Source organism: Sabethes cyaneus, chromosome 3, assembly GCF_943734655.1.
Source record: "Sabethes cyaneus chromosome 3, idSabCyanKW18_F2, whole genome shotgun sequence".
Lineage (NCBI taxonomy): Eukaryota > Metazoa > Arthropoda > Insecta > Diptera > Culicidae > Sabethes > Sabethes cyaneus.
In genome coordinates this window covers 226,190,750-226,215,572 of record NC_071355.1, presented here as the reverse complement: position 1 = coordinate 226,215,572, position 24,823 = coordinate 226,190,750, and the positions used below count along the sequence as shown (strand labels likewise).

The following is a 24,823-nucleotide window of genomic DNA, read 5'->3' as shown; positions in this document are numbered from 1 at the left end:
GAAGCAACAAATTAGTTTTGTTTGCGGTGGTGATCAATTTGGGGGACTTTTTTGTTTCTTGGTTTTATTTTACAATTAACGATCGTTGCTTTTGATGATTCATTCTATCTAGGAACATACAGGGCAGGAATAAAGAATAGCATCTGGAGAATAGCAGCGTTTTTCGATTTGGTTTGTATAGTAGTCTGCTCCACTTTCCGAATTGCCTATTTTGCGGCATTTTCAATTTCCGTATTTTTAAATTTTTAAGCTTTCCGATTATTCGACTTGCCGATTTTCCACATTACGACTTTTCAAGCCTTCTACTTTTTTACCTTTTCGACTGTTGTAATGTTAAACTTTGCGGATTTTTATGATTTTTCGGCTTTTGGACTTATTTAGGCTTTATAACTTTTCATTTTCCTGCTTTCCAAATAACTTCTTCTTTCCAAATTTTCGATTTTTTTAACTTTTCAATTGCTAAATTTCTCTGTTTTTTGATTTTTTTAGGGTCACTTTTCAATTTTTTATCATTTCTGCTTCTTAACTTTGATTTTTTTTACTTTTTGACATCAAAGTTTTGGTATGAAAGTTTCTTCGTTTTTCTTGATTAGTCGACTTTAAACTTTTCAACTTTTTGAATTTTACAGTCTTTTTTTTAACTGGGCAAAATTTCAACGAAAAGTATATTTTCGACTCATCACTTTGACCATTTCTACTTTTTAATTTTTCACCTATTAAATTTTTTAACTTATCTGCTTTTAGTTCCTTCGACTTTTTGACTGGTGGGCTTTACCACTTTTCAATTTTTAGATTTTTTATTTTTTGACATATTGATTTTACAACAGATTGATTTTAAAACTTTTGACTTCAGTGGTTTTGCTCTTTAGTCTAATTGATCTTATGATTTTTTACTTCGATTATTCGGATTATATGCTATGAAGGATTATATGATTATGGGGCTAACCTGTATGCCATTAGGTTATATGGGCCTGAGACTTTTTGGCATAACTCTATTTAGCATAAATTTACGCCGCATTGTTGTTTGCCTGAGATGAATCTATGGTCCATATATATAAATGGTCCATTATGATTATGCGAATGGCGTCATGTCAAACTGCATTATGCCAAATGGTTTTATGTCAAATGAGCTCCCCCATAGCTATATATACTTTCGACTTTTCGTTTCTTTTTTTTACTGACTTTTTGAAGCTTTGGAAAGAGTGTCTGATGCAAAGAATGATTAATTGCATGAGCTGTAAAATTTCGATATAGACCAAAATGTATCGGGGCAACAGCAGGTGGGCGGTGCTCTGGTTGGTACCCGAATGTTTTACTAACTAAACTACCGGCACCCGCTATATCAGGTAGTACCATAAGTTTTGTTTTATTCTCCCAATTCTATCGCTCCCGTATACGCATCACACACTTCCCCATGTGACGATGGTGACATGAGATGATTTGTATGACTACCCAAGTAACAATTTGGGTTTTATTGCATTTTTATGATGGCATTTAAGACCAAAATTGGTCTTGAAGACCAGCATAAGAGTACAATAAAACTCACATTGTTGCGTGGGTACTCTTTGTTTCTACTGCCGAGAAGATAGACTGTTATCTACTCGGTTAATGTGATAGAAGCAAAGCAATGATTCGTATGACTTTCCATTTTTTGGAATTTTTAAACTTTCTTCGTTTCAGTTTAACTTTTACACCTCTCGGGTTTTCCATTGGTAAATTTGGAATTTTCAGTTTTTTCAGACTTCTCAACTTTAACGGCTTATATCGTTTCGATTTTATTTGAGTTCTTATATTTTGGGGTTTTTCAATTTTGTATATTTCTTAGTTCTAAATTCTATATTATCCGAATTATCCTTTCTACTCTGTAAATTTCAGAATTTTTGCATTTTCTGCCTTTCCAGCAAACAAATACTAAATTTTTTAATTTTTCAACTTTTCGACTTGACTTCGATTTTGACTTTGGATTTTTCTACTTTTCAACTTTTTGACTTTCTAGACGTTGCCACTTTTTGACTTTTTAACATTTTTACTTTGAAGAACTTTGAGAAATATTTTGACTTTTCATTAGCTTGCTTTTTCAACTTTTGATTTTTACATTTTTGATTTTTTGTCGTTTTGAGTTTGGATTTTTAGACTTTTCGAATTTTCAGATTTTTGATGATCCAACTATTCGCCATTAGAATTACCCCATTCTTTGGTGATTTGATTCGGGACGTCACCGCTGTTCATCTTTCCGATTCCTCTAGACATTTTGCTATTTTTCTTTCCGGTTTTTTAACTTTTTAATTTTAATTTAACTTTTAGAATATTTGAATCTTCTTCTTTACAGATATTCGGCTTTAAGACTTTTTGATTTTTTGACGTAGGACTACGTCTTACGGCAAGTTTTGAGATAGGGAGTCATTCCAAAAAATCGAAAAATGCGAGCGTCACGAAAATTGAAAGGTTTTTAGCGCTAATAGCTCAGCGGTTTTCCAATCGATTTTCAATATTCTTACATCAATCGATCGGAAAATCTTCTAAAAATTGACCCAAATGAAGAAAAGTATGGATTCTTGATGTTGAACTATTGAAAAATTGAAAATAACGAACCTATGTTTTACCAGAATTCTCGCTTAGTGATTGGTTGGAAGACTCTTTACGATGATCTAAACCTATACCAATTTGATATCTGTGCTTGGGAAGTAAACCAAAACAAGTGACAAAGTTCCCTCATTCCAACAAGATTTCTTAACAACGCGGTTCAACCTAGACCATTTTGATGTCCTTGCGTGGGAAGTACGCCAGAGAGAGTGACAAAGTCCCCTCGTGCCAACAGATTTCTTACGAACGCGATTAAACCTAGTCCAATCTGATGTCTGTGTTAGGGAAGTGTGCCAGAAAAAATGACACAAGTTCGTTGTCCCAACAGATCGCAAATTCTTTACTGCGAGACGATTAAACCTCGGCAAATTTGATATCTGTGTTGGAAAAATGTGCTACAGCTGTAATGTTCGGTTATAATACGGCTCTGTATGAATACGCATGCTTGACGTTTCATTAGAAGTGTAGTGAAAAGATGTGCTGTTGATAAAATAGGATTGAATTGGTAAAATCCCTTCAACGCGGGAAACCATGGATGATAAAAACTATCTCTATTTTAGTAAGGTAGCAGGAAAGTAATAGTTTGTGTTCTTGATTTTGTTAAATTGTTTTCAAATGCACAATCTTTTGAGAATTGAACGTATGCAATGTTACTACTTTGATAAATGTTACATACAACGCATGTAGCATGTATATATGTTGCATATGGCATGTATGCTATAGTTACTATATATAGTTCGGCGGATACAAAAATCGGGAGCCAAATAAACGTCAAAAGCGGAGCCAAACGTTTTTCAAAATTCGAATTGTGGGACTAATGTTAATAAACACACTTTATTTTAATAGAACTAGTCATTTTCAACACCCACTAGCGATTATTTTCCGTAAAAACCTGCACATTTCAAATTTAATTTCAAAAATCAGAATTGCCAATTCGCCTGGTTTTCTATCCGCCGAACTATATATATAGTAACTATAATGTATACATGAAGAATCGAATGATTACAAGCATGAATACATGCTACTATCACTACAAAGAGACTTACGTAGTCCTGCGTCACTTATATATGCGGTCGTGTCTTGTACACAACCCCTCTGATTTTTACATTTGAACCTTTAGATCTTTTTGCTTGTCAAGTTTCCGAGTTTACCGATTTGCTTTACTTTTCCTCATTCCAACATTTCGTCTATTTGGCTCTTGAACTTTTCCATTATTCTGATTTTTGGGTTTTCGGCTTTTTATCATTTCGACCTATTGGCCATTAGATTTTTGACCTTTTTATAACTTTTGACATTTTTGTAACCTTGTGAGATTTCTGATTTTTAGTTAATAAACTTCAGCCTGTTTAAAATTTCTGAATTTTTTGCTTTTTTCTTCCTTCGATTTGTTTGACCTGTTTATTTTTCGACATTTTGACTAACCAAAATTACAGGCTTGTTTGGAGTTTTGACTTTTCACAATAACGTCATTTCGACTTTTTGAGTTTTTGTCATTTTTATTTATAGATCTTGACATTTCGACTTTCTAACTTTGTCACTTTTTTTGTTTTTTATCTTCTGAGTTTTCACTTTTTGATATTTCGATGTATCGAAATTTGATTTTTTTGACTTCAATTTTTTGATTATTTGACTTTGTCGTTTTGAATTGGACTTACTTTTTCACATTTTGCCTTTGAATTATTGTTTTTTTGTCTTTATGACCATTTTGAATGGTCATTTTGCTGTTCTGGTTTTTTTAGTTTTACTATTTCTTTTCCACTTTTTTTACTGTCAAACTTTTTCATTTTTTGACCCTTAGATTTTTATAATTTTTGAGTTTTTGAAAAGTTTTACTATTGGAATTTTGACTATGACTGTTGACGTAGGACTACGTCTTTGTTTAGTATACCAGGTAGCACTTGGTGAAAACGAAAATAGAAGTGTAACGTTTGAATGACAGATTTCAAATACTAATTGCTACTTTACGACTGAATGAAACATAAATGGTAATACATATGTCGTTGGATAGATAAAAGGTCCAGCAATTTTGTAGTAACATATTTATAACAATCTTTTATACGATTAGTAGTGAATATTAATGAAAAGTTTCAAGGTCAAATTTTCCCATGCATTTTCTTCGGGATTACCTTGTTTCACAGGTAGGGACGACAGTTAAACACAGTTTTTTACAAAAAAACTAACAAAACGTCCCAACAGATCGAAGATTTTTTTACGACGTTTAAACCCATATCAATTTAATGTCTGTGCTTGGGAAGTACACCGAATTGCAAAACCACCCCTTTTCTTGAAACGATTTTACCTTTAAACATTGGATCTAGTCCAATTTGATGTTCTGAAAGTGAAACATCATAGAAAAGTAAGCGGCCATTCTTTCTTTTTGCCAGATTGCATTCATATACTGCGAGAATTTGTTCGAAACTATTGTCTTGTACGAAAACAGTACTGAAGGGATATTTCTGCATGTGACGTGACGCAGCAATTCTCAAATTGAGGAAAATCAGCGACTGTCTTATCCGAGAATAGTTTTTGAGCGTTTCATTTGCTGCTTTCCCAGCTAGCATTTTCATATGTATACTAGAAGACCCGGCAAACTTCGTACTGCCACAAATTGGGCTAAATATACGATATGTAAACTTCAGATGAACTCCTGCTGCGTTTTAGAAAAAGGGATATTTTCTAGGTATAAGTCAAGTTTTGCCGTTGTCTAAGGAGTTCTGCGTTTGGTTTATTAAACGGTGGGATTTCAGAGAATGTCTAAATTTAACAACTGTATTAAGTCATTAGTAAGAAATGCATATCGGTGTAAAAGTTGGTTTGCCAATCCCAGCAATATCAACAGTCGTGTTTGTGGTAGTTGCATTGAGTCTTGTTTTATAAACTCTGCTGGTTAAAAATAGTAATACTGGATGTTAATATATTTGTTGTAAAATTTGGAACGACGGCTAATATCGTCGGCTGCAACTTTGGAATTTCTCGATAATTTAAGGGCCAATTTTGTATTCTGATATGTATTCAATATCAATAGTCATCAGATTTTTATTATTATTTTTTTTTGATTCATAAATCTATTGATAAGAATTACCCAAAGGAATTGCATCGCTGAATCTCGATAACTGTTATTCTCAATTCTCAAAACAAACTAAATTTTATTATTCCACAAAATCAATTGATCGCTGTATTGTTCCTTTGGTAATTCACGCACTAAAACAATTTAACATAAAAGTGTCATTTTATAAACCTTTTTACACTTCTAAAGAGTCTAATACGAAATGAAATCGACTGAAAGTTAAATACGATTGTTTTTTGTTTTGATTATAGTCACTTTAACCAGCTTGGGTCATTCGTGACTTCTGCAGGGTTGGGATTTGAACCCGGGTCCTCGGCGTGAAAGGCGTGAATGACAACCACTACGCCGGGACTGATCCCTTAAATACGATGTATAATAGTTGCTTCGTTCACTATTTTTTTTAAATTCTAAATCATATGCTCCTACTGTTGATTTATTAGCTTGATATTCAGTTAAACCGAATATGCTCATAATCCGTTAACATATGCAAAATGAATTCTTCATTTGACGATTGGGAAGTGGCAATTCAGTGAATTTAGTGCTTAAACCTTTTATTAACCTGCATCTTCTGGCTACGCATCCGATGTAAAAAGGAATAAAAATGATTCGTGTTTGTTTCATAAATTTGATAAATGAATGAACGAATGAATGAAATCAACGAATTTTATTGCTGACACTTTAGGCTTGAGTTTAGGTTGATTAATAAGTTGGACCTATTGATTGGTTATTTTCTGAAATTGTAAACCCCCAAAATGTTTAATAGCATTGTTAGATGTGGCGATTCCAATGAAGGTAACCACGTGTTTGTTTGAATACGACAACGGTGCTGCAAAAAATCGTACGATGATCATAGCAGCCAACGACATGGCGCATACAATGCTTAGCGGGTTTTATATGGAAAACTAATTTTTCGAGTTTTCCTATCTTCCGAGTAAATTTTTCAACTTTTCTCGCCGTAAAAACATAGCAGCGGTGGAAACGAACACAATAAAGAAAAGACGACTCAAATCGGACGCTCCGTTCTCAAGTGATGCGCGGTCGAACCTTTTCACTTCCATTTTTATATATAAGATAAAAGATAGAAATAAGCCTTACGTACAGATATACATGCTAATAAATAGTATTTGATGCGCAAAATTGGCATATTTGTACTATTTGGAGCCGATATACGTGATTAGGAATAATTATCGCAGTTTCGCCTATATAAGTATTTATATATGATAAAATCCGATTAAGCGTGACTCGCTTTGTAATTATATACAATTTTGTGCTGAAAATAGTAGGTATGTCAGTTATATACGATAGAAAATCAATTTGGGCCCACTTTAACAAGCTTTAGTTACGATTTTGAATTTGTTAAGAGATATTTACGATAATTTTCGTACATTGATATACCAGTAGTAGAGTGTCTAAAGCAACTAGTAAGATGCAGAGAACGTTAAATAATTGATATTTTAGCTGGTTGTCCACATTCTTTTAAATTCTTACTTTTTTTCTCTCTTTATTTTCGAGATTCTCAGCCGTGGGCTGATTCATCTCGTATCTAAATTCTTACTTATTTGACTTTTTGACCTTATTTATTTTATTTTTAGGAAGGGACGAATGTCTGATGCGGAGATTAATTGAGTGAACTGGAAAATTTCGATATAGACCAAAAAGATATAAAAAGGCATTGCAATGCTGGGTGGGATTCGCATTCACGGTTTTTCGAATGGCGCTCGACTATTTTCCTAACTAAACTACCATCCCCGTTGTATTTGTTAGTCTAATATCTAATTTTCTTACCATTCTCTCGACTCTATCATCCCACATACGCACCACACATTTTGTACCACATACTAATTTTGTAAAATTCAATGTTTATTTTTGTAATAAATCTCTTCGAATTTTCGACCATTTGTCTTTTCGCTGCTTCAAATATTTAATTTTTCAACTTGGTACCATTTCTGATTTTTTGACTACAATTAATTTCTCTAAAAAGTACGAAATTTTGACTGTGCGAGTAATTGATTGTAGACTTTTTAAGTTTTCAGTTATTAAATTGCTCATCTTTTGGTCTTCCAAATGTTTCAGCTTTTCTTCTTCTGACTTTTTAACATTTTAGCTCTGCTTTTTTCGGTCAACTTAAATCTAAATTAAAAGGTGATTGCATTGAAAACTACAGGTAAAATTGAAGAAACAGATTATCCAGTACACAAATCTAAGTAAAGTTGATTGTCGAGGAATTGAAAATATTTTGAAAATAACGTGAACTGATGCCGAAATACCGTAACCCGGCTCATGCGAAATTTGACTGAAAGATCGTGTCCGGTGTCCAAAGTGATGCGTTCATGGTCAGCTGAATAATTTGGTCCACTTCTACTTACCGGCACACCGACTCTTGAAGTGCGAAAAACTCGACATAAATCACTCTAATCTGAGTAAAAATTGCATATTCATACTGAATTTTTATACTCATTTATACTGAATATTCAAACTGAACTGAGCCACTTTGCTTTGAGAAGCAAAAAGATATAAGATAAATCAAAAATGGAAGAATGTCCAAGTTGCATAAAATCTAACGATGAATTCAAAGGAAAGCAATTCTTCGAAGCGTTATCTCAATTATAATTTAAAGCTTGAAGTTGAATTAGTTGCCGAAATCGTTGCACGCTACTGAGTATGTTAACTCCTGGTAAAATGAGCCAGAATAATTTTCATCAGTAAAATTTTGGTAAATTAATTGGATTCTCCTTAAGTGCTCAATGAAGCACAAAATTTCTTTGTCCGGATTTCAGATGAATCGTTCACAATCGAAATGAGTGCATAAGCGTTATATTCTGTTTATTAGAACCTGCAATTTTTGGAGTTTTACTATTCCAAAGCTAGTATTAGGCACAAAGGTTAAATGATTTCAGTTCGTTTAATTTATGTAGATATGGTAGACAGATACAGCAGCAGCTTTAATATATAAATAATTAATGAAACAAAGGAAAACTAAAAGTTGGTATACTACAAAGCGGCGCGGTCCCACATAATTTATTCATTTACCACATGCACGTGGTACGAGAGGATGTCCGTGTAGTTAATAATTACATCACACCTGCACTGGTAAGATGTGTGAGAATTTTTCTTCACCAATTTGCTATTCTGTTTTACATTTGATTTGCTGACTGTTTGATAGAGTAAACTAGCTAAGTGTTATTGTCTATAAGAATTACTGAACCATTTAGATTTTTCCACTTTTAACGTGATGCATTCCATTTGCAATAGGTAATTCATTCACAGAAAGCATTTACAGTGATCAAATTCGACTAACATGATTGGTATTATCATAGATTGTTTTTCTACCGACATCTTGTGCTTGTGCCCATTACCAGACCATACCATTACCAGACGAGACTACTTTCAATCCCCTGAGAAATTTAGCACCTGTGTGTTTGCCACGTGGCGTGGAGGTGCAGAATCAAAAGAAACTGTTTATCACCAGCAGTGTTGTGGTTGCTTGATATGTCATACATATTGTATCAAATCCGGTGTCTGGTCGGTTCCGGTTTACAGTGTGGTTCCGTGGGGGATTCAGGGATGATTCATGAAATATTTAGTGTTACGCTTCGTTCGTTTGCATTTAGTTGTAGGTAGGTTTAGCTGGGCGGGCTGTGAAATTTTTCCAGGAACAACCGGCTTTAACGACTATAAAATTCGCCCCCTAGTGTTGGTTGGCAATGAAATATTTTATGCTTGCTAGTATCATTAACCATGCTCAGTTAAACAGTGGGTATAGAGCCAAAGCAAGGTTGAAAAGCTAATTGGGACGTAATTGGGTGGAAATGAAAACTATGTGCAAGTGAACTGTATATCAAACTATGGATGATTTCCATAAAAAAAAATACGTTCAATGATCCAGAAGGTGTTACGTACTGTGTTATTTAACGTTTGTTTGAACTTGGGGGCACTATATGCTAAGCGCTTGAATATATGAAAGTCTGATTGTTTACAAAAATGGCTCATCAAATTTTATGATATTTATTCATTTCAGGTGGTTGCCGTTCCAAGGTCATTGAAGAAAATATAAAAAGAACTGTGATATAAGAAATACCGTGTGATTCTTTTTGAACGTTAGAAGATTAGTTTGGAAAATTTTCGCTTTTAGTGAGTACGTCATTGTGATAGACGATGTTGTTTTGCAAAGAGAGAAGTGAGCAGTTTCGATACGATATTCCTTTCGTATTAACCATAAGTTAGGATTTAACAAATATTCTGGAAACTTGTCAAACATAAGTATTACACTGCTGCTACAGACCATTTTTAAAGCAAGCAAAAGTTTATGGCAGTATAGTATGGATCTGATATCGCTGCCGCCGTGTTCCCGACGATTGGAAAGCGGGAAAATGACAACCAGTGAACATCACCAATGTGCGATGGGAGTAACAAGTGGCCTTTCCCCTACTACGACGATTAAAATCTCAACAACTTATTTGAAGGTAAGTTGCTTCGCGTATAACAAATCATTGTAAGCATTTTTCTAAACTGACCTGGTTAGTTCCAATATTCAATTCAACTACATATTAGGTTTTCCTCTGTCACCACTTCCAGACACCCGTCAAAACGGATCGAGAGATCCTGGAAAACTCCATGCTGGAGGACGACCCGAACTCAAACACTATTCCTGCCAGTGCGGATGCGATGAATGGTGTTCTCTCGGAACCGAATGGCCACGGCGGCGGTGTCGACGTCTGTAGCACGCTGCACAAGCGACCACGTTGGGGACCACAGCACCGGGGTGCTCAGGAATTAGCGAAACTGTACAGCAGCGGTGAGTGAATCCGGTCCAGCAGTTCGTGACCAGTTATCACCATTGTGGTTTTCATTTATGTTCATACATTGTGAGCACTGAATGCTGGTATCCAGCTGACCAGTCTACAAGTTTGTAATTGTCGCGATTACAGTTTCACTCGTTTGAACAAACATATCGGTGCACCGCGGGGCACCGACAGTCGCTAGTACGGCCTGTCGTGGTAAACTTCCCACGGACATTGCTGGAAGGCATGTGAGTTTGGCTAAACGCAGGTGTGGTGTAATAAAATTAAAGGACACACGAATTCCGGCGACCCAGGGGCCAGACCGTAATTATGGCGCAATTTTGTCATGTCATTTTTCCAAACGTTGGCACGATGGGATTCGTTTTATATTTTAGCGACTGCCGAGAATATGTGGTGAAAATTAATTTACTCTAATTCCATTCATTTTAATGGCGTTGGCAGTTGCCTCAAAGCAAGTTAAAATTTCAGATTGTTAAAACTATTTATGTTCGCACTGCTATTTCGGTACCAACAGATTTGACACGAATTTCCATAAGCAGGTGATTTGTATTCCTGCTGAATATTTGTAATTACTCCTTTGTTCGAGTAAGGCAAGCTGATGACGTCATTGTTTGCCGAGTCCAACGTCTCAAGGCCAGAAAATCAATTCCTTCTAAGTCGCGCCATTCTACATATACCTAACTATGATCTTGATAGAGACGCCATCAGAAACGTGCTGGAAATAAATTTCCTCGGCTCACCTTCGCAAAACGGTATTAATAACACGGAGGCACTAATACCAATACGCCCACACTGCGAAGTCTGCTCTGGCTCCAGTCCAGACAGCAAAGAAATGTTTGGCTTTTCGTGTTGACCCCCACCATGCACCGGTAATGTCTGCTGTGGTTTCGCACACACTTCCCTTTGGGTACCTATACATATGTACGTGCAACCGCAGTCGGGAAATCTAGCATTTGGGTAATCTGGAATGGAAGTCGTCATAAATAAGTGAACCATAAATAACATTCCCATAAATTGTGCTACACCGTAGTAAAGCGAGATTCCGAAAAAGCAACGAACGAACGACAATAGTGCGGCCGGTGGGGGTAGCATTCATTTCCGTCAGTTCGGAGATATTCACATGACCCGGTAAAGGGTGGATACAAAAAGTAGGTAGTATTTTTCGCGCGGGGTAACGTGTTGAACGTGGAACCGCGCATACATTGTAAGTGCTGCACGGCAAAAGACATCCTGCAGTGTATGTGAAAAATGGGTTACCCGTTTTGGGCGATATTGCTATAAACTTTGAAGGAAAGTAATAATTTGTCTAACAACAACTAGCTCCAATATAGGCTAATGAACATTGTGAGGTTAGAAATTAGCATTAGAATGTAATCTCATATAGTGACTAATTCAATTTCTCAAATTAAGCAAATAGCTTTATATGTTTATATCTCTATACGTCCAAAGTAGATTCATTGTTGAGAAACTCGTTATTTTACGTAAAAAGTTTATTAGTTTGAAACTTTTTTATATAATAGCAAAAATATATAACTATTATAAATATTAGTTATCGGGGGTTGAGGTCCAAGGAAACACCCATTTTTACTTTTTACTAGCTGACCCGACAAACTTCGTATTGCCACAAATTAAACTGTGTTGTACATAAATCATGAATCTCGGATGATCTTTGTCACAATTTCGAGTTTTGCAGGTTTGTGAGTAGTTCAGCCTTAGATGATTCATTTGGGCAGTTACGTAACTATGAAAACATGGCTAGTTTAATATACAAATTTGCAATTCTTTCTCACAGTAAAGTAGAAAACAATCCCTCCGTTGCTTAGCCAGATAGAATAAGGCGGATAGCACTTAAATATTCGCCGTGATTGTAAAACATTTCGTCGAATACCATTTCGCGAAAACCTTATGCGGAATGTACCATTTCACGGAAAATCTTTTAGTAGAAAGTACCATTTCGCAGGGGTGATCCTCACCTTACGCGCTGTCGCTCGTTCGGACCCAACTGAAGGAAAGTAATAGAGATCAGTAGACCTAGAAAAACAAATATGCTAGACAGAGGTTATTTCTGCAGATAGTTTTTGGTGGTCTTCTTATTGACTGTTATGTTTTATGGAAAAGTCCAAAATTTCTCGTTAGTTTTTGAGTTACGCAAAAATTTTTGTTTTATTTGTATGAGTGCCCTTATCTCACGAGGGTGAGGAGTCTCAAACCATCATAAAATAAATTCATGCCTCCAAAGTCCTCCAAATGACAAATATGGTTTCATTTGCTTGATTAGTTCTCGAGTTATGAGGAAATTTGTATTTCATTTATATGGGAGCCCTGTCTCTTAAAGGGGAAGGGGTCATAATTCACCATAGAAAAAAAATCTTGCCTCCAAACACCTTCACATGCCAAATTTTGTTCGCTTTGTTTGATTAGTTCTTGAGGTATGATGAAATTTGTATTTTATTTATAAGGGAGCCCCCCGTTTTAAAGGCGGGAGGGGTCATAATTCGCCATAGAACAAATTACTGTCTCCTGAAACACCCACATGCCAAATTTGCTTCCATTTTCTTGATTAGTTCTCGAGTTATGAGGAAATTGATATTTCATTTATATGGGAGCCCCCCCCCCCTCTTAAAAAGGAGAGGGGTCATAATCCACCAAAGAAAAAAATCTTGCATCCTAAAACCCCATTATACCAAATTTGGAGGAGTGTTTACAGAAGCATCTGTCTTCTCTGTTCTCTGCAACACGAGGGTCCTGCGATCTTCTGGCCGGATCTACGTTCGAGCCAATATTCAAAGGATGTATTGGAGTGGTACGAAGCCAACGCAGTCACTTTCGTACCCAAGGACATGAACGCCTCCAACGCACCGGAGCTTTGGCCCATCGAGAAATACTAGGCTATTAAGAAGCAGGCACTGTGGAAGCATCCCAAGGAGGTCAAGTCTGAGGAAAATATGAAGAAAAAGTGAATTTCCGTACAGATGAAGCTGCAGCTAGGTTGTACAAAACTTTTTGAGTGGAGTTAAACGAAAGGTGTGAGCGTACGGTTATGGTATTGAAGTTGAATGTAACAAATATGCCAAAAGCTTACTAATGGGTTATATTTTGTTGTCTGAAAGTTTGAAAAGGATCGGCCAATTAGATAATTTTCTACAGCATTTCTTCCGTGGTGCAATTTGATGTGGGACACCCTTTAGCGATCAAGAACATATCACTACTGACATCACTACTTGTAAGTAACGAATATTTTGTCGCGATCTGTACATGTTATGTCAAATCTCATATTAAACCATGTTCATTGCTTGACTGCGATGAGAAATATAACAGTTCGAACAGATCGGTTGTGTCAGTGCGTGAATTTGAATACAAACAACATGTGTAAACTTTTTTCTAGCAGTAAGGTAAAATCAAACATTGTGATTGAATACTGTGAATTGGTAAGAAAACAAAATCTTGTCACTAAAGCTAAAGATTCGCTATGTGTCATGAACTGTACATATCACGATCTCCTCATCAGATTTAAATTGACTCTTTTCGGTGAATTATTAAATTAACTTAGTATTGCTAACGTTTCTGCTTACTTTATTCAGCCATCCTCAGAACTAATATATTATAGAAATAATTTTTTACAAATTTTAAACATAAATATTCACTCACATTTATGACAAACAACTTATAATTTAAATTTAAACTTGTCGCCGCTATCGTTATACTATTTCCTTGTCTGTAGTGATCTAATTTGATTTACCAGTCCATTGTACGCACTGCGGGTACCAGCGAGCCACATGCCCTGGCGGGTGTTGTGGGTTCGAATCCGGTTATAATCTCAATTATTGCTTGATTCGACCCATCCTCCATTCCCAAAAAATCCTTCTTCATTACTTTCCCTTACCGTCCCTTAATCAATCGCAGAACCATCGTTTCAAAAAAAAATTATTTAATGTAGGTACTTTCTTCTTTAATATATTAGTTCTGAGGATGGCTGAATAAAGTAAGCAAAAACGTTAACAATAGCAAAAAGTTAATTTAATAATTCACCGAAAAGAGTCAATTTAAATTTGATAAGAAAAGTGCACGTTGATCAAAACAGATCAAAAAAAATTCACGATTTGTGCGTATGTCAATTACTCACAAATTTGATAAAAATCATTGATTTTCCATCTCTGTTTGAGATATATTATAAATGTTAAACAGGCCAGGCCAACTGTGAAATATCGCCGCGGAGACGATTCTGTAAAAAAAAATCTTGTGTGAATAAGTTATTGAGATGATTTCTTTGGGGAGCTGCGAGGGGAAACCTAACAAGAATTGATAGGCCTGGGAATCTAGACAGATCTGATATCTACGGCGGGGACTGCTTCTGTAGTGGTCCGACAGTAGGTCGCCGACAACACTCGCGTCCAAAGTACTTTTGACTAACGACGTAATTCATGTGAATTTATGGCTAAAAACATATTGGGTCGTTCAGAGGTAGGTGGGACTCCCACCCATACTCTCTTGGTTGGTACCCAAGTGTTTTAGGCAATTAAACTACCGCCGCACCCTTCTATTAGATAGTCTCATAGCTAATTTGGTCCCTCCAATCTTAACCATTCCATACACGCTCCCTCCCGCATATGCTCCCTGGCCGATGGTAATTATTGTTGTTGTATGATTGCCGTTTGCTTCTACCACCGAGAAGATAGATGGTTATCAAGTGCAGTGTGGTAGGAGTTAGCGAGTAGTCGAGTACCGACCATCGATATTCTTCGGATCAGACGTCATGACCGTGTATAGTCATATACAAGTGTGTAAGAAAGAAAAAAAACAGACCCGGTGGTGGATTTAATCCGAGACTTGCCGTGTGGACGTCGGCAACGTACTGTTTTGCTTCTATCACATTGACCGAGTAGATAACAGTCTATCTGCTCGGTGGAAGAAACAATGAACAGTCATACAAATAATATCGTCGCATGGCGAAGAGCGTTCTTTGTGCACTTTATTTGTGCTTTATAATAATTAGCTCTAAAAATGCCCTATATACAACTTTTAACTGGTTCGAATTTCAACCATATGCGAAAATTGTCTAACCAGCTATCTAAATTTTCTAGTACGCTTGTTAGTTTTGTTATTTGACACCGTTTGACTCGCCGCTAGTTTTGGCCAAATGAAGGGCATCTAGTTTTCCCGAAACAATATCTCTAAAATCCGCTGATCGATTTTATCCGATACTAATACTCGTGCAAAATTTACCACCTCCGCCAAAAAAGGCACCGCTAATGGTGACGCATGATGTTTATATGGAAAAATAACAGAGTTGCCAGTCTTGTTAATAACGGGGTTTTCGCTAAAATGCCACTCATTTGATCTAAGAATTAAGAAATAATTACGTACCTTAAACAAATACCTCAGTATCCCTTGTTGCTAGAAACAGATGCGTGCCGTAAACAAAAACCATAGCATTGTAACTGCAATGGAAATATTTTTTCAACATCAAAAGATTATTCGAGATATGATCAAAAGATTATTCGAGATATGATCAAAAGATTATATCTAGCCCAGCGGCATTTGGAGATATGTACTGAGATTCAGAAGATATTTTTTTTCCTGATTAGCACATAGTTGTTTGGCATTGGTATTCAGTTATTCAGATACAAATAGTCTGCACATACATATACGGGGTATTAGGTAGCTTAGTGCGGATATTTCAGCCGGTGATAGAGGATCACATTTGCCCAAAAAATCCTTTTGTGCATGTGGTAAAATCTCAATCGTTACAGAGTTATTGAACATTCTTAGTTTTCGGTTCTGTTTGACTTAGATTAGCTCTGGTACAAAAACTATGCTAGCTAGCTTGATTCTGTTACTTTCATTCGAAAGCTGACTGAAATTTTTGAAGCGTCTTAGTAGAATACGAAACCTGAAATTAAAAAAAAAGAAAACTTTACAATTCAATTCTACTGCATATTTATATTTATTCGTAACAGACAGACGTATTTCGCCTTGGAGAGGCTGTTTGAGTCAATAGGATCGTAGCTACTGGCCCTGCAATTGTCCTGCACTCTAACAGCTGGCTGCGAAGTCTGTCGCATAAAAAACAGAAGGTCAAGTTTCGATAATGGAATGTAGCACCTAGGCTTTGCTTTGCTTTTACGTATTTCGCCTACGACTTGCAGGCTTCATCAATGTCTGTATTCGAAAGCTGAAAAGAGTTGTACTGAAAATTGCTCTTAAACCTCCACTTCATGAAGTTTAGTATCTTTTAAGAAGCAAAAAATTTTAAAATAAGTGTTTCTCAAAGTGTTTCCATCAAATTTCTCCTAAAAAGGTGTGATAAACCTGATTGCTTTTATTACCTATTTGAAGCTGTGGTACAGTACTACAATTCGTTCATTGACGTGAAGCACCTTTCTCTTTTAGTTTCATTGCAATTTCATTTTAAACGTATCGTGTTGGGTGTTGAACTAGTATCTGAAAATTGCTCGAACTCATACGTCACGCATAGCACACTAGATTACCGCATGCGACGAACACAATCTGACACGTATGAAAAACAACAACCACAACAACAATGTTTTTCATAAATTTAGGATTCGCCTTCAATTTTGCTTGCATAATCCTGCAAATTTTAATCCGCTTAGGTTTATTCGCCGACAGCAGTTCTTGAACCTGTAATGTGGAAAGGATGCATTATCCTGTTCAGTACGGTTCACACGTCCAGGGTGACATGAAGCTGTGCCGCAATTTGCCTTGTGCTTGTATTGAGATCATTTCTCATGATCCACAAAATTTTCTAGTCAATCAATGACGCCACTTGCTGATGATGCTTCCCTCGAAGACTTGTTGAAGACAACTTCCCTTCTTGGAAGCGACGGTCCGTTGTCGTAGACGTCCCTGAATTAACCCTCTAACGGGCAACATCGTAAAAACGATGCGATCAAGCTAAAGACTGTTTTATCATGAAAGTACACTCAAAAGAACCTTAAGTTCTGATTTTCACGCAAAAATAATTATCTGGAGGAGCGCCAGATTATAAAAAGTCCAATTTCTCTTTTTCGTTTTTCATGTCTAACGCTCTACCCAGATATTTTTTCAATTCAAATACATTGCAAAATTGATATAAAGCATGAAATTTACTCATAGAAAAATTTTAAGGTCAACCATTTCGTTCTAGATGTGCTTTTTCATCAAAAGTAAAAAAGGAAATATTCGTGCATTAATTATTTTCGAAATTTTTCGGAATTTTTGTTTTTGAAAAATGATAACTTTTGAATGTATAGTCAGAATGTTGTGATATTAATATCAAAATGTCAAGAAATCTGTTCTGAACACATTTAGCATATTGTCAATTTAAAACAAATTTCGTATGCGGCTCTGGAGCTCCAAAAGCGAAGGCCGTCTACAGATGGCCTTACCCGTTAGAGGGTTAAATCATTGTGTAACAAAGCCGGCATTAGGTAACCGGCAATCAGAAAATCTACAACCATACTCCTGCAGGGCTGTCGGTGCTACATAATTAGCGAAGCCATAACAAAAGTTAATATCCGCGAGTTCTACCGGAGAATACATTTAAATACTGCAATCGTTTTCAGAAATGCCCCAGAGAAACCCGAGAAGTCTGTTTCGTTATTGTTTTCCATATGCGTGAGACCGTGTTCGTCGCACGCGGTGATCTAGTATGCTATGCGTGATGTATGAGTTCGTGCAGTTTTCCGATATTAATTCAACACCCGAACATGTTATTGCCAAAGATTATATTGAAATTTTTATCGTCTCTGGAGAAGCAGTGCACGACCGGTATCTTGTTCGAATGCCTAATCTTCTATCCCAGTATTGTACAAAACAAAGTAAACGTTTTTATCACTTTTGGCTCTGCGCTCGCTGTTTTTTTATTTGTTATCGATCGCCATCAGTTGAACAACCCTTAACGTGGACCGTGAAAGTTGTTTATTTTAGTTCGACGCGTCACAGTGATTGACTTACAAACAACAGCTGTAGCTTTGGCACATACAGCACATCGTATACATAGTAACAAGTCTTCTAAAAACATCGATCCATATATACAATTTCAGTTACATAAAAATACAAAACGTGTTTTTACCAATTTGGATATGAATGATTTCAATGAAAATGTAGCATCGAGATAAATGTTAGACATATTAAAGCCAATGAAATTAATATCGGAGTCCAATACTGATAACACATGTTGTGTGTGTTTTGGTTACCCCTTTGTACGTTTAAAAAACAGAATATAAAAACAGGCTAAAATTACAAATTGATTTGTGAAAGGTGGTTCCTTATTGTTTGTTCAGATTGGCGTATTTGTTCACACCTTTGTGTTTGTTTGCGTGCAGCGAAATTTATAGTACATAAATTGCAGTATGAAAAATATTTTTTTTGAATGTGATGAAATCGCCCCAAAAATAGCAGTTCCGTTTGGAGAGGTGTGCTCATTCACGGCCAGGGCAGGTTTGAAAAAAATGTAGGTCGCTTTTTTATCTCTGGTCACTTCCTCTCCCGTGTTGCACGAAAATTGATATATAATCCCATCACGACAGCCAGCGCTTGGCGCTCGTTTCACCATTTTGCCTACCAAAACAAAGTCATTCTACTGGTGAATACAAATATTGTAGCAGGTAGCCATCGCCACCGATCACAACCACTCTAGCTGACCGCTGTAGTTAAATATCAACAGTCGCTTGAAATCAATTTGCATACCTATCACGGCGTAGACCGGTGGGATTAAGTTGGCGTCTTTGTATGACGCCATTGTGGCGGACGGAGCGAACCACGCTACGGCCTGATTTCAGTGCTTTATTTAGACGTACAGTGCAAACTTTCACCGTCAAATGATAGAGTTTGATCGACGAGCCTCGTGCTCTAGCGGATCGTCCCCAAAGTGGTGGAAACAAAGAACACGAACCGTAGCTAGCAATTAGGTGATTTAGTTACCAATTACATTAGCCACCCTTTGGGGGGGTTGACGGCATGACGGAGGAAAATGGAACCACAAATGGTCGAATCATTATCGTCACCATTCATCAACATCAGCTTGACTTGTTCGTTGCGCGGGGTCAGCCGCAATCCTCGGCATGCTTGCAGGCGATGTTGTGGTAGGGTGACTTGTTTACCGCGAGCACTTTGCCCTCGACCATGTTTATTGACCTGTACGGTGGAATTATGGAGTTATTTGGTTCCGGTTGGAGCAGCAATTATACCAATACAATAAATGTAGAACTCAATCAGACTCAATCAAATTTGATTTGATGGACGTTGTGAATTTTTATTTTTGTCGGAAAGGTGACCGCGCTATCAATGGCAATTTATTATAATGTGACATGTCACACGAGTGGTTTCACCAATCTGATTGCGTGAGTGTTCATAATTAAAATGGTTCGATGTCCTATTAAAATGGAATAATAAACGCTTTTTTGTATCCATTTATTCATTGTGTGAAATTGAATACAATAATGGTTTAACGAGTACGAACTACGGAGCTATTGAAAAAATGTTTGAACGATTTACGACAATATTCAAAATTGCAATCCCACGACGATTTGAACTTAAATGCACCATAGAAAATAATTACAAATTCAAAAGTTTTATTTTTATTTCTCTCAGGCAAACGTACTCAGGAAATCATCTGTGTCTACATCTGCATAACGCTGATGCTGATTAATTTGTTTCTCATCGTTAAACATTTTCGCCTGGAAAGGGTGAGCAAAGTAGTGGTGGCGGCTGCGTTCGGGATTCTTACCGCTGACTTTGGTTCTGGTCTGGTGCACTGGGGAGCCGACACCTGGGGATCGGTAGATCTTCCGATCGTGGGAAAGGTAAGTTAGCATGTAGCGAATTAATGGAGACGCACGGTGATTCACTGTGTATGCGTCTCCATAAAAGCAATTGATGTGGTTAATTTGGTTCATTTTCCTATTCAGAACTTTCTGCGACCATTCCGAGAACATCACATCGACCCGACGTCCATAACGAGGCATGATTTCATCGAAACCAACGGTGATAACTTCATGGTGGCGCTGCCCATTCTCGGCAAGCTGGCGTGGAACTTTTTCACCCGTTCCAATTCGGAGATCCAGCAGGAGTACGCACTGAGTGCGTATCTGTTTCTTTGCTCCATCTTCATTGCGATGACAAATCAGGTACTAACAACTTTCCGTAGTACATATATGTGGTGGTAGAAACTAATGACTAATGTTCGGAATTGTTGCAGATACATAAATGGTCCCACACCTACTGGGGTCTGCCCGGGTGGGTGTTGTTTCTGCAAAACCATCACATCATCCTGCCTAGGCGACATCATCGGATTCATCATGTTGCCCCGCATGAAACGTACTTCTGTATCACCACGGGTTGGCTCAATTGGCCGCTGGAAAAGATTAGGTATGATTCGGAAATTGAAATTCATTAGTTTAATTTTGTCGTGCACACTGTTTTATTAGTTTCAAACGCATTTTGTTCAATTGGTTTAAGTTCTGTTTTTACCATGCAATAACTGCATCAGCTGAGGACGATTGAAACTATTTATTTTGATTATGATATGTTTGCATTCTGTTCATAATAGCATTTTGAAAAATTCTAGAATGAATTCGATAGAATCACGAATGACCAGCTTCACCTTACTTAAACTTTTTGTAGGTTCTGGTCTGCTCTGGAGGCTATCATCGAAACCTGCACCGGTCATAAACCACGAGATGATGACTTGAAGTGGGCACAGAAGCGGACATGATCGGAGAGCTGGACCAGGATACTAGCTGTATGCGTTCTTCATTCCATTGTCTAGACTAGTACGAGAAATCCGTGCGATGTGATGAATTTTAGGGTGTATTTCATTTTTTAGAATCTCAAGTGGACACAGAATAGCAGCGATTCGATGAAATAAAGATCTATAGAAATAATGATCCGCAAAATAACAAGCACAAAAGTTTTGAACGAAATCGGAGCATTTGTTGAACATCTTTGTGGAATTTATCAACTGAGTAGAGGACACTTTTCCATTCAATTTGCTACCTATTTTATTAATAATACTGGTAGACACTTGTTTGTGCTCCGACTAGAAGGGTTCCTCTTGTTTTTTTTTCAAACTTCGATACAGTTTTAGGTCCAAACAAACACCGATAACGTTTAAAAATATGTATCCTTCAGAAAAATGAATAAAACAGTAGAATTTCTCAAACTTTTTTTGAAGCATTTGAGATAGATTGGTGATGACACTATAAGAGTTAAGTTAAAAATAAACTTGATTTGGAATATAAAGTATTATGATACGCTCGCAACCCATCAGTAAAACATTCACATTAGTAAGAATATTTGAGACGTCTTGAAAAACGGACCAAAAAAAAAAAAGAATCAAAAAGTATCAGAGAATCACTGAAGGAACTACACCTTGAAAATTCACACAAATGTTCAATAAAGCAGAACAAACGAAATAAGGATAAACGATTTTGATAAATTTTATCTGTAGTGCTTAGGCAGATGCTAGCAAAGTAAGTCATAGCAAAATAGCAAAGTAAGCACTATCTAAGGTAGGTGGTAGCATTGCGGTCAATGAGACGAGGTTTTCGAACCGCCTAACGAGTCATTTATCCATTGCTATTCTCTGAAGAGGGACTGAGACAGCTAACAGACATGACAGACGTAAAATTGCACCACCTACCTCTAGTAGTAAACTCACAAGTGCATTTATCATCTGAAAGCTTTAGCGATAGTTTTGCTTCGGAACGCAAGTACAATCTTAAATTTGAATTTCATTGCATGAACGGAAAGTTGTTGTGATTAAACTGAAATATGCGTAATGAATAAGTGAGCCTAATTTTGTAACAGACGTTTGCTCGAACGATCATGCATTTAAATATATTATCTCATTCGGAAATCTGGGTAGTTGAACATCCTGTAACAAAAACAAAAAAAAACTGTAAATGAAGTTTTCATATTTTTATAGCTATTTTGTACCATATTGTTAGAGCATAATCTCACTGTGCAAATGAAGCAACTTTGTACACACGAGCTAACTAATGCAGACAAAACAAAACAAAAAAAATCAGAAATAAGAAGCATATACTTTTTTCTAGTCAAATAAGTTAAATGAGAGATGAATAAATTATTTAACACAGCTGGCTTTAGGGCATTTTGTTCGAAAAAAGTAGAAGCCTAGAGAGCCATTGTAAATTGTTAAAAGTTGCATTTATTTTATGTTCAAGCTTTTATATAAACCTTTTCACACAAAAAAGTGTTCATATTTTGCATTATTGTACTAGTCGAACTAGCTGAACACACCAAACGAATAGGATTTATTTTCAACCGAACAAACAACACAATACACAACATATGAAGCTGTAAATTGTACAATCACCAGTGCAGTGGTTAGTTTCAGCTTTACTTTCGACTTGCGAAAAGCTTGCTGAAGCGATATACATATATATGTAGGATAAAGACGAACTAAAAAGGGCACAGCTGCATACTGTACTTGTAAGCTAGCAGATAAGAATATTTTTTTCGTCACTAGCAATTCACCTATCACCTAGCAATCACAACATTGCTAGGAAGTTAGGAAGAGCATCAATTTCCACACTTTTTGCATACGCGTGCAGAAAACTGATTATACGCATATTAAACGATAGACAGACGAGGAAAGTTGTGATTTTTGTCATAAATAGGCACAGGAGCAAACGAAATAAATTTACCGATTCAGAGCGATTTTTGTGTGTTTCATTTAAATCCCTTAATCGATGTAGAATATAGAAAGATGCTTCCTGGAAAACCCAAAAGATTTTCATTTCTGATATATGCGTAATTCTAAATTTTACTCTGCATCTGATAATTTGGTAAACCTGGTAAATGTATTAAAGAGTTGCTCCGATTATAAACCTTAAGCCATTAAGAAGAGGGGTACTTTCGAAAACGAATTTTTCAACCATTCTTTCAATCGAAACACTCTAAGGACCAGGGAATCAAAATATCATTATTCATACGCAGGAATAACCGACAAAAACGAAGATCGACAAACCACTTATTCTATGCCTATAAAACAAACATACGTAGCAACCAGAATGTATCATGGTAACAAAATATTAGGACAAATGAATGTCCCTGCACACTAGTGAGAACGATAACTTTTGGTGAGAATATATTTTATTACACACTCGTACTCACAAGCGCTTGTTGTTGGTGATGCGGGTAAACATACAATAAAATATGTGTTTGTTGCAAGTCGGCTGGATAAAGATAATACTTTATCAGCAACTTGAACAAAAGTGACAAACAGCAAAAACCTTAAGAAAAAGACTAGCTCGCTTTGACCCAAAGTGTGGCGTACAAAAGTTATCAACGTTACCTTGGTAACTACCAAACACTGCCGCTGCCGACACAGTGTGTCGTGATCATGTTGCAGTGTATGTTCATGAGGGATGCTCATCTATTCAAATAATCATGTTTTTGGGTATTTCCCAAGCACTAAGCAAGACACATCCATTGCGTTTTGTTAACACCAGATCGTACAATACCAGATCACTGTTTGCTGTTTGATTGGGTTCACTACATGAAGAAGAGTAATTCTAGTTTGTTTCAAAAAATATGATAGTTGTTTTGAGTCTAATTTGATTTTTCAAAACAATCTGAAAATATGCTAGTTTCAAAACAATTTTGTTTCCCTGTTGGGTACATTCTCCAATGCGACCAGTAATTTGATCTATTGTGGCGGGCCCCTATTTACTGCAAGCCACGTCAAGGTGTTGTATCACTATTAATAGGAGTGATTTCTACTTGTTGACTAATGGCATTGTCCCAATAAAGTATTATACAACGAATAAAGTTATTTACCTTATTGGGAGAACTTGTCCACACAACTGAGGGTTGTATTAAACCCTCCCCAAAGAATTTGATTCTATGATAAAGTGCTAGGCAGTTACAAAGCAGATGTTCCGCAGCTTCGCTTTCTAGTTATCAGCTTCGCTATCAAAACGAAATTGGATTTAAATCAAAATAATATCAGTTTGAATTAAAAATAAAGTATTTTTGATTACAATTTGACATTGATTTAGGTAACAACGAATATTTAAATTTCAATCTTACATTTTAGTTGGAAACAAAAGAAAAATATTTTTGTACGTAGAACAACAATAAATATTGTTGAAATTTTATTTTTTCTTCGTGTACTTGTGCGGTAAAACTTTTAGCCTTTTCAGAGATGGGTTCGTCGCATAGTACAGCGGGGAATCCATTTACGTATTTTTTGAATTTTTTTCTACAAACCATAATGCGTGATGTGAAGGATCAATCTTGACTTTCCGAATGACCTGCAACCGCCGTTGGCGATCAAAGGCTTCACTCCAATGGATATTTTGTACTCTGTGCTCAGTACTTTTTCACTTACCTACTTTACCAGATG

At 36.5% G+C, this 24,823-nt stretch overlaps 1 protein-coding gene across 1 annotated transcript; it reads left to right on the top strand.

Annotated features, from left to right (window-relative positions):
* Positions 1-9,969: 9,969 nt before the first annotated feature.
* Positions 9,970-21,166, top strand: LOC128740812 (plasmanylethanolamine desaturase). The gene is made up of 6 exons (XM_053836377.1): positions 9,970-10,113; positions 10,226-10,445; positions 20,044-20,255; positions 20,361-20,579; positions 20,651-20,820; positions 21,076-21,166. The coding sequence occupies exons 1-6, from the start codon at positions 9,970-9,972 to the stop codon at positions 21,164-21,166; spliced, it is 1,056 nt and encodes a 351-aa protein (XP_053692352.1).
* Positions 21,167-24,823: the final 3,657 nt, after the last annotated feature.

Excerpts from the sequence above, each read along its gene's own strand:
- LOC128740812 (XM_053836377.1), top strand. The coding sequence starts at position 9,970 with ATGGATCTGATATCGCTGCCGCCGTGTTCCCGACGATTGGAAAGCGGG. Across the intron at positions 10,446-20,043 it reads AGCGAAACTGTACAGCAGCG|GCAAACGTACTCAGGAAATC; the intron begins GTGAGTGAATCC and ends TATTTCTCTCAG. Across the intron at positions 20,256-20,360 it reads ATCTTCCGATCGTGGGAAAG|AACTTTCTGCGACCATTCCG; the intron begins GTAAGTTAGCAT and ends TTTCCTATTCAG.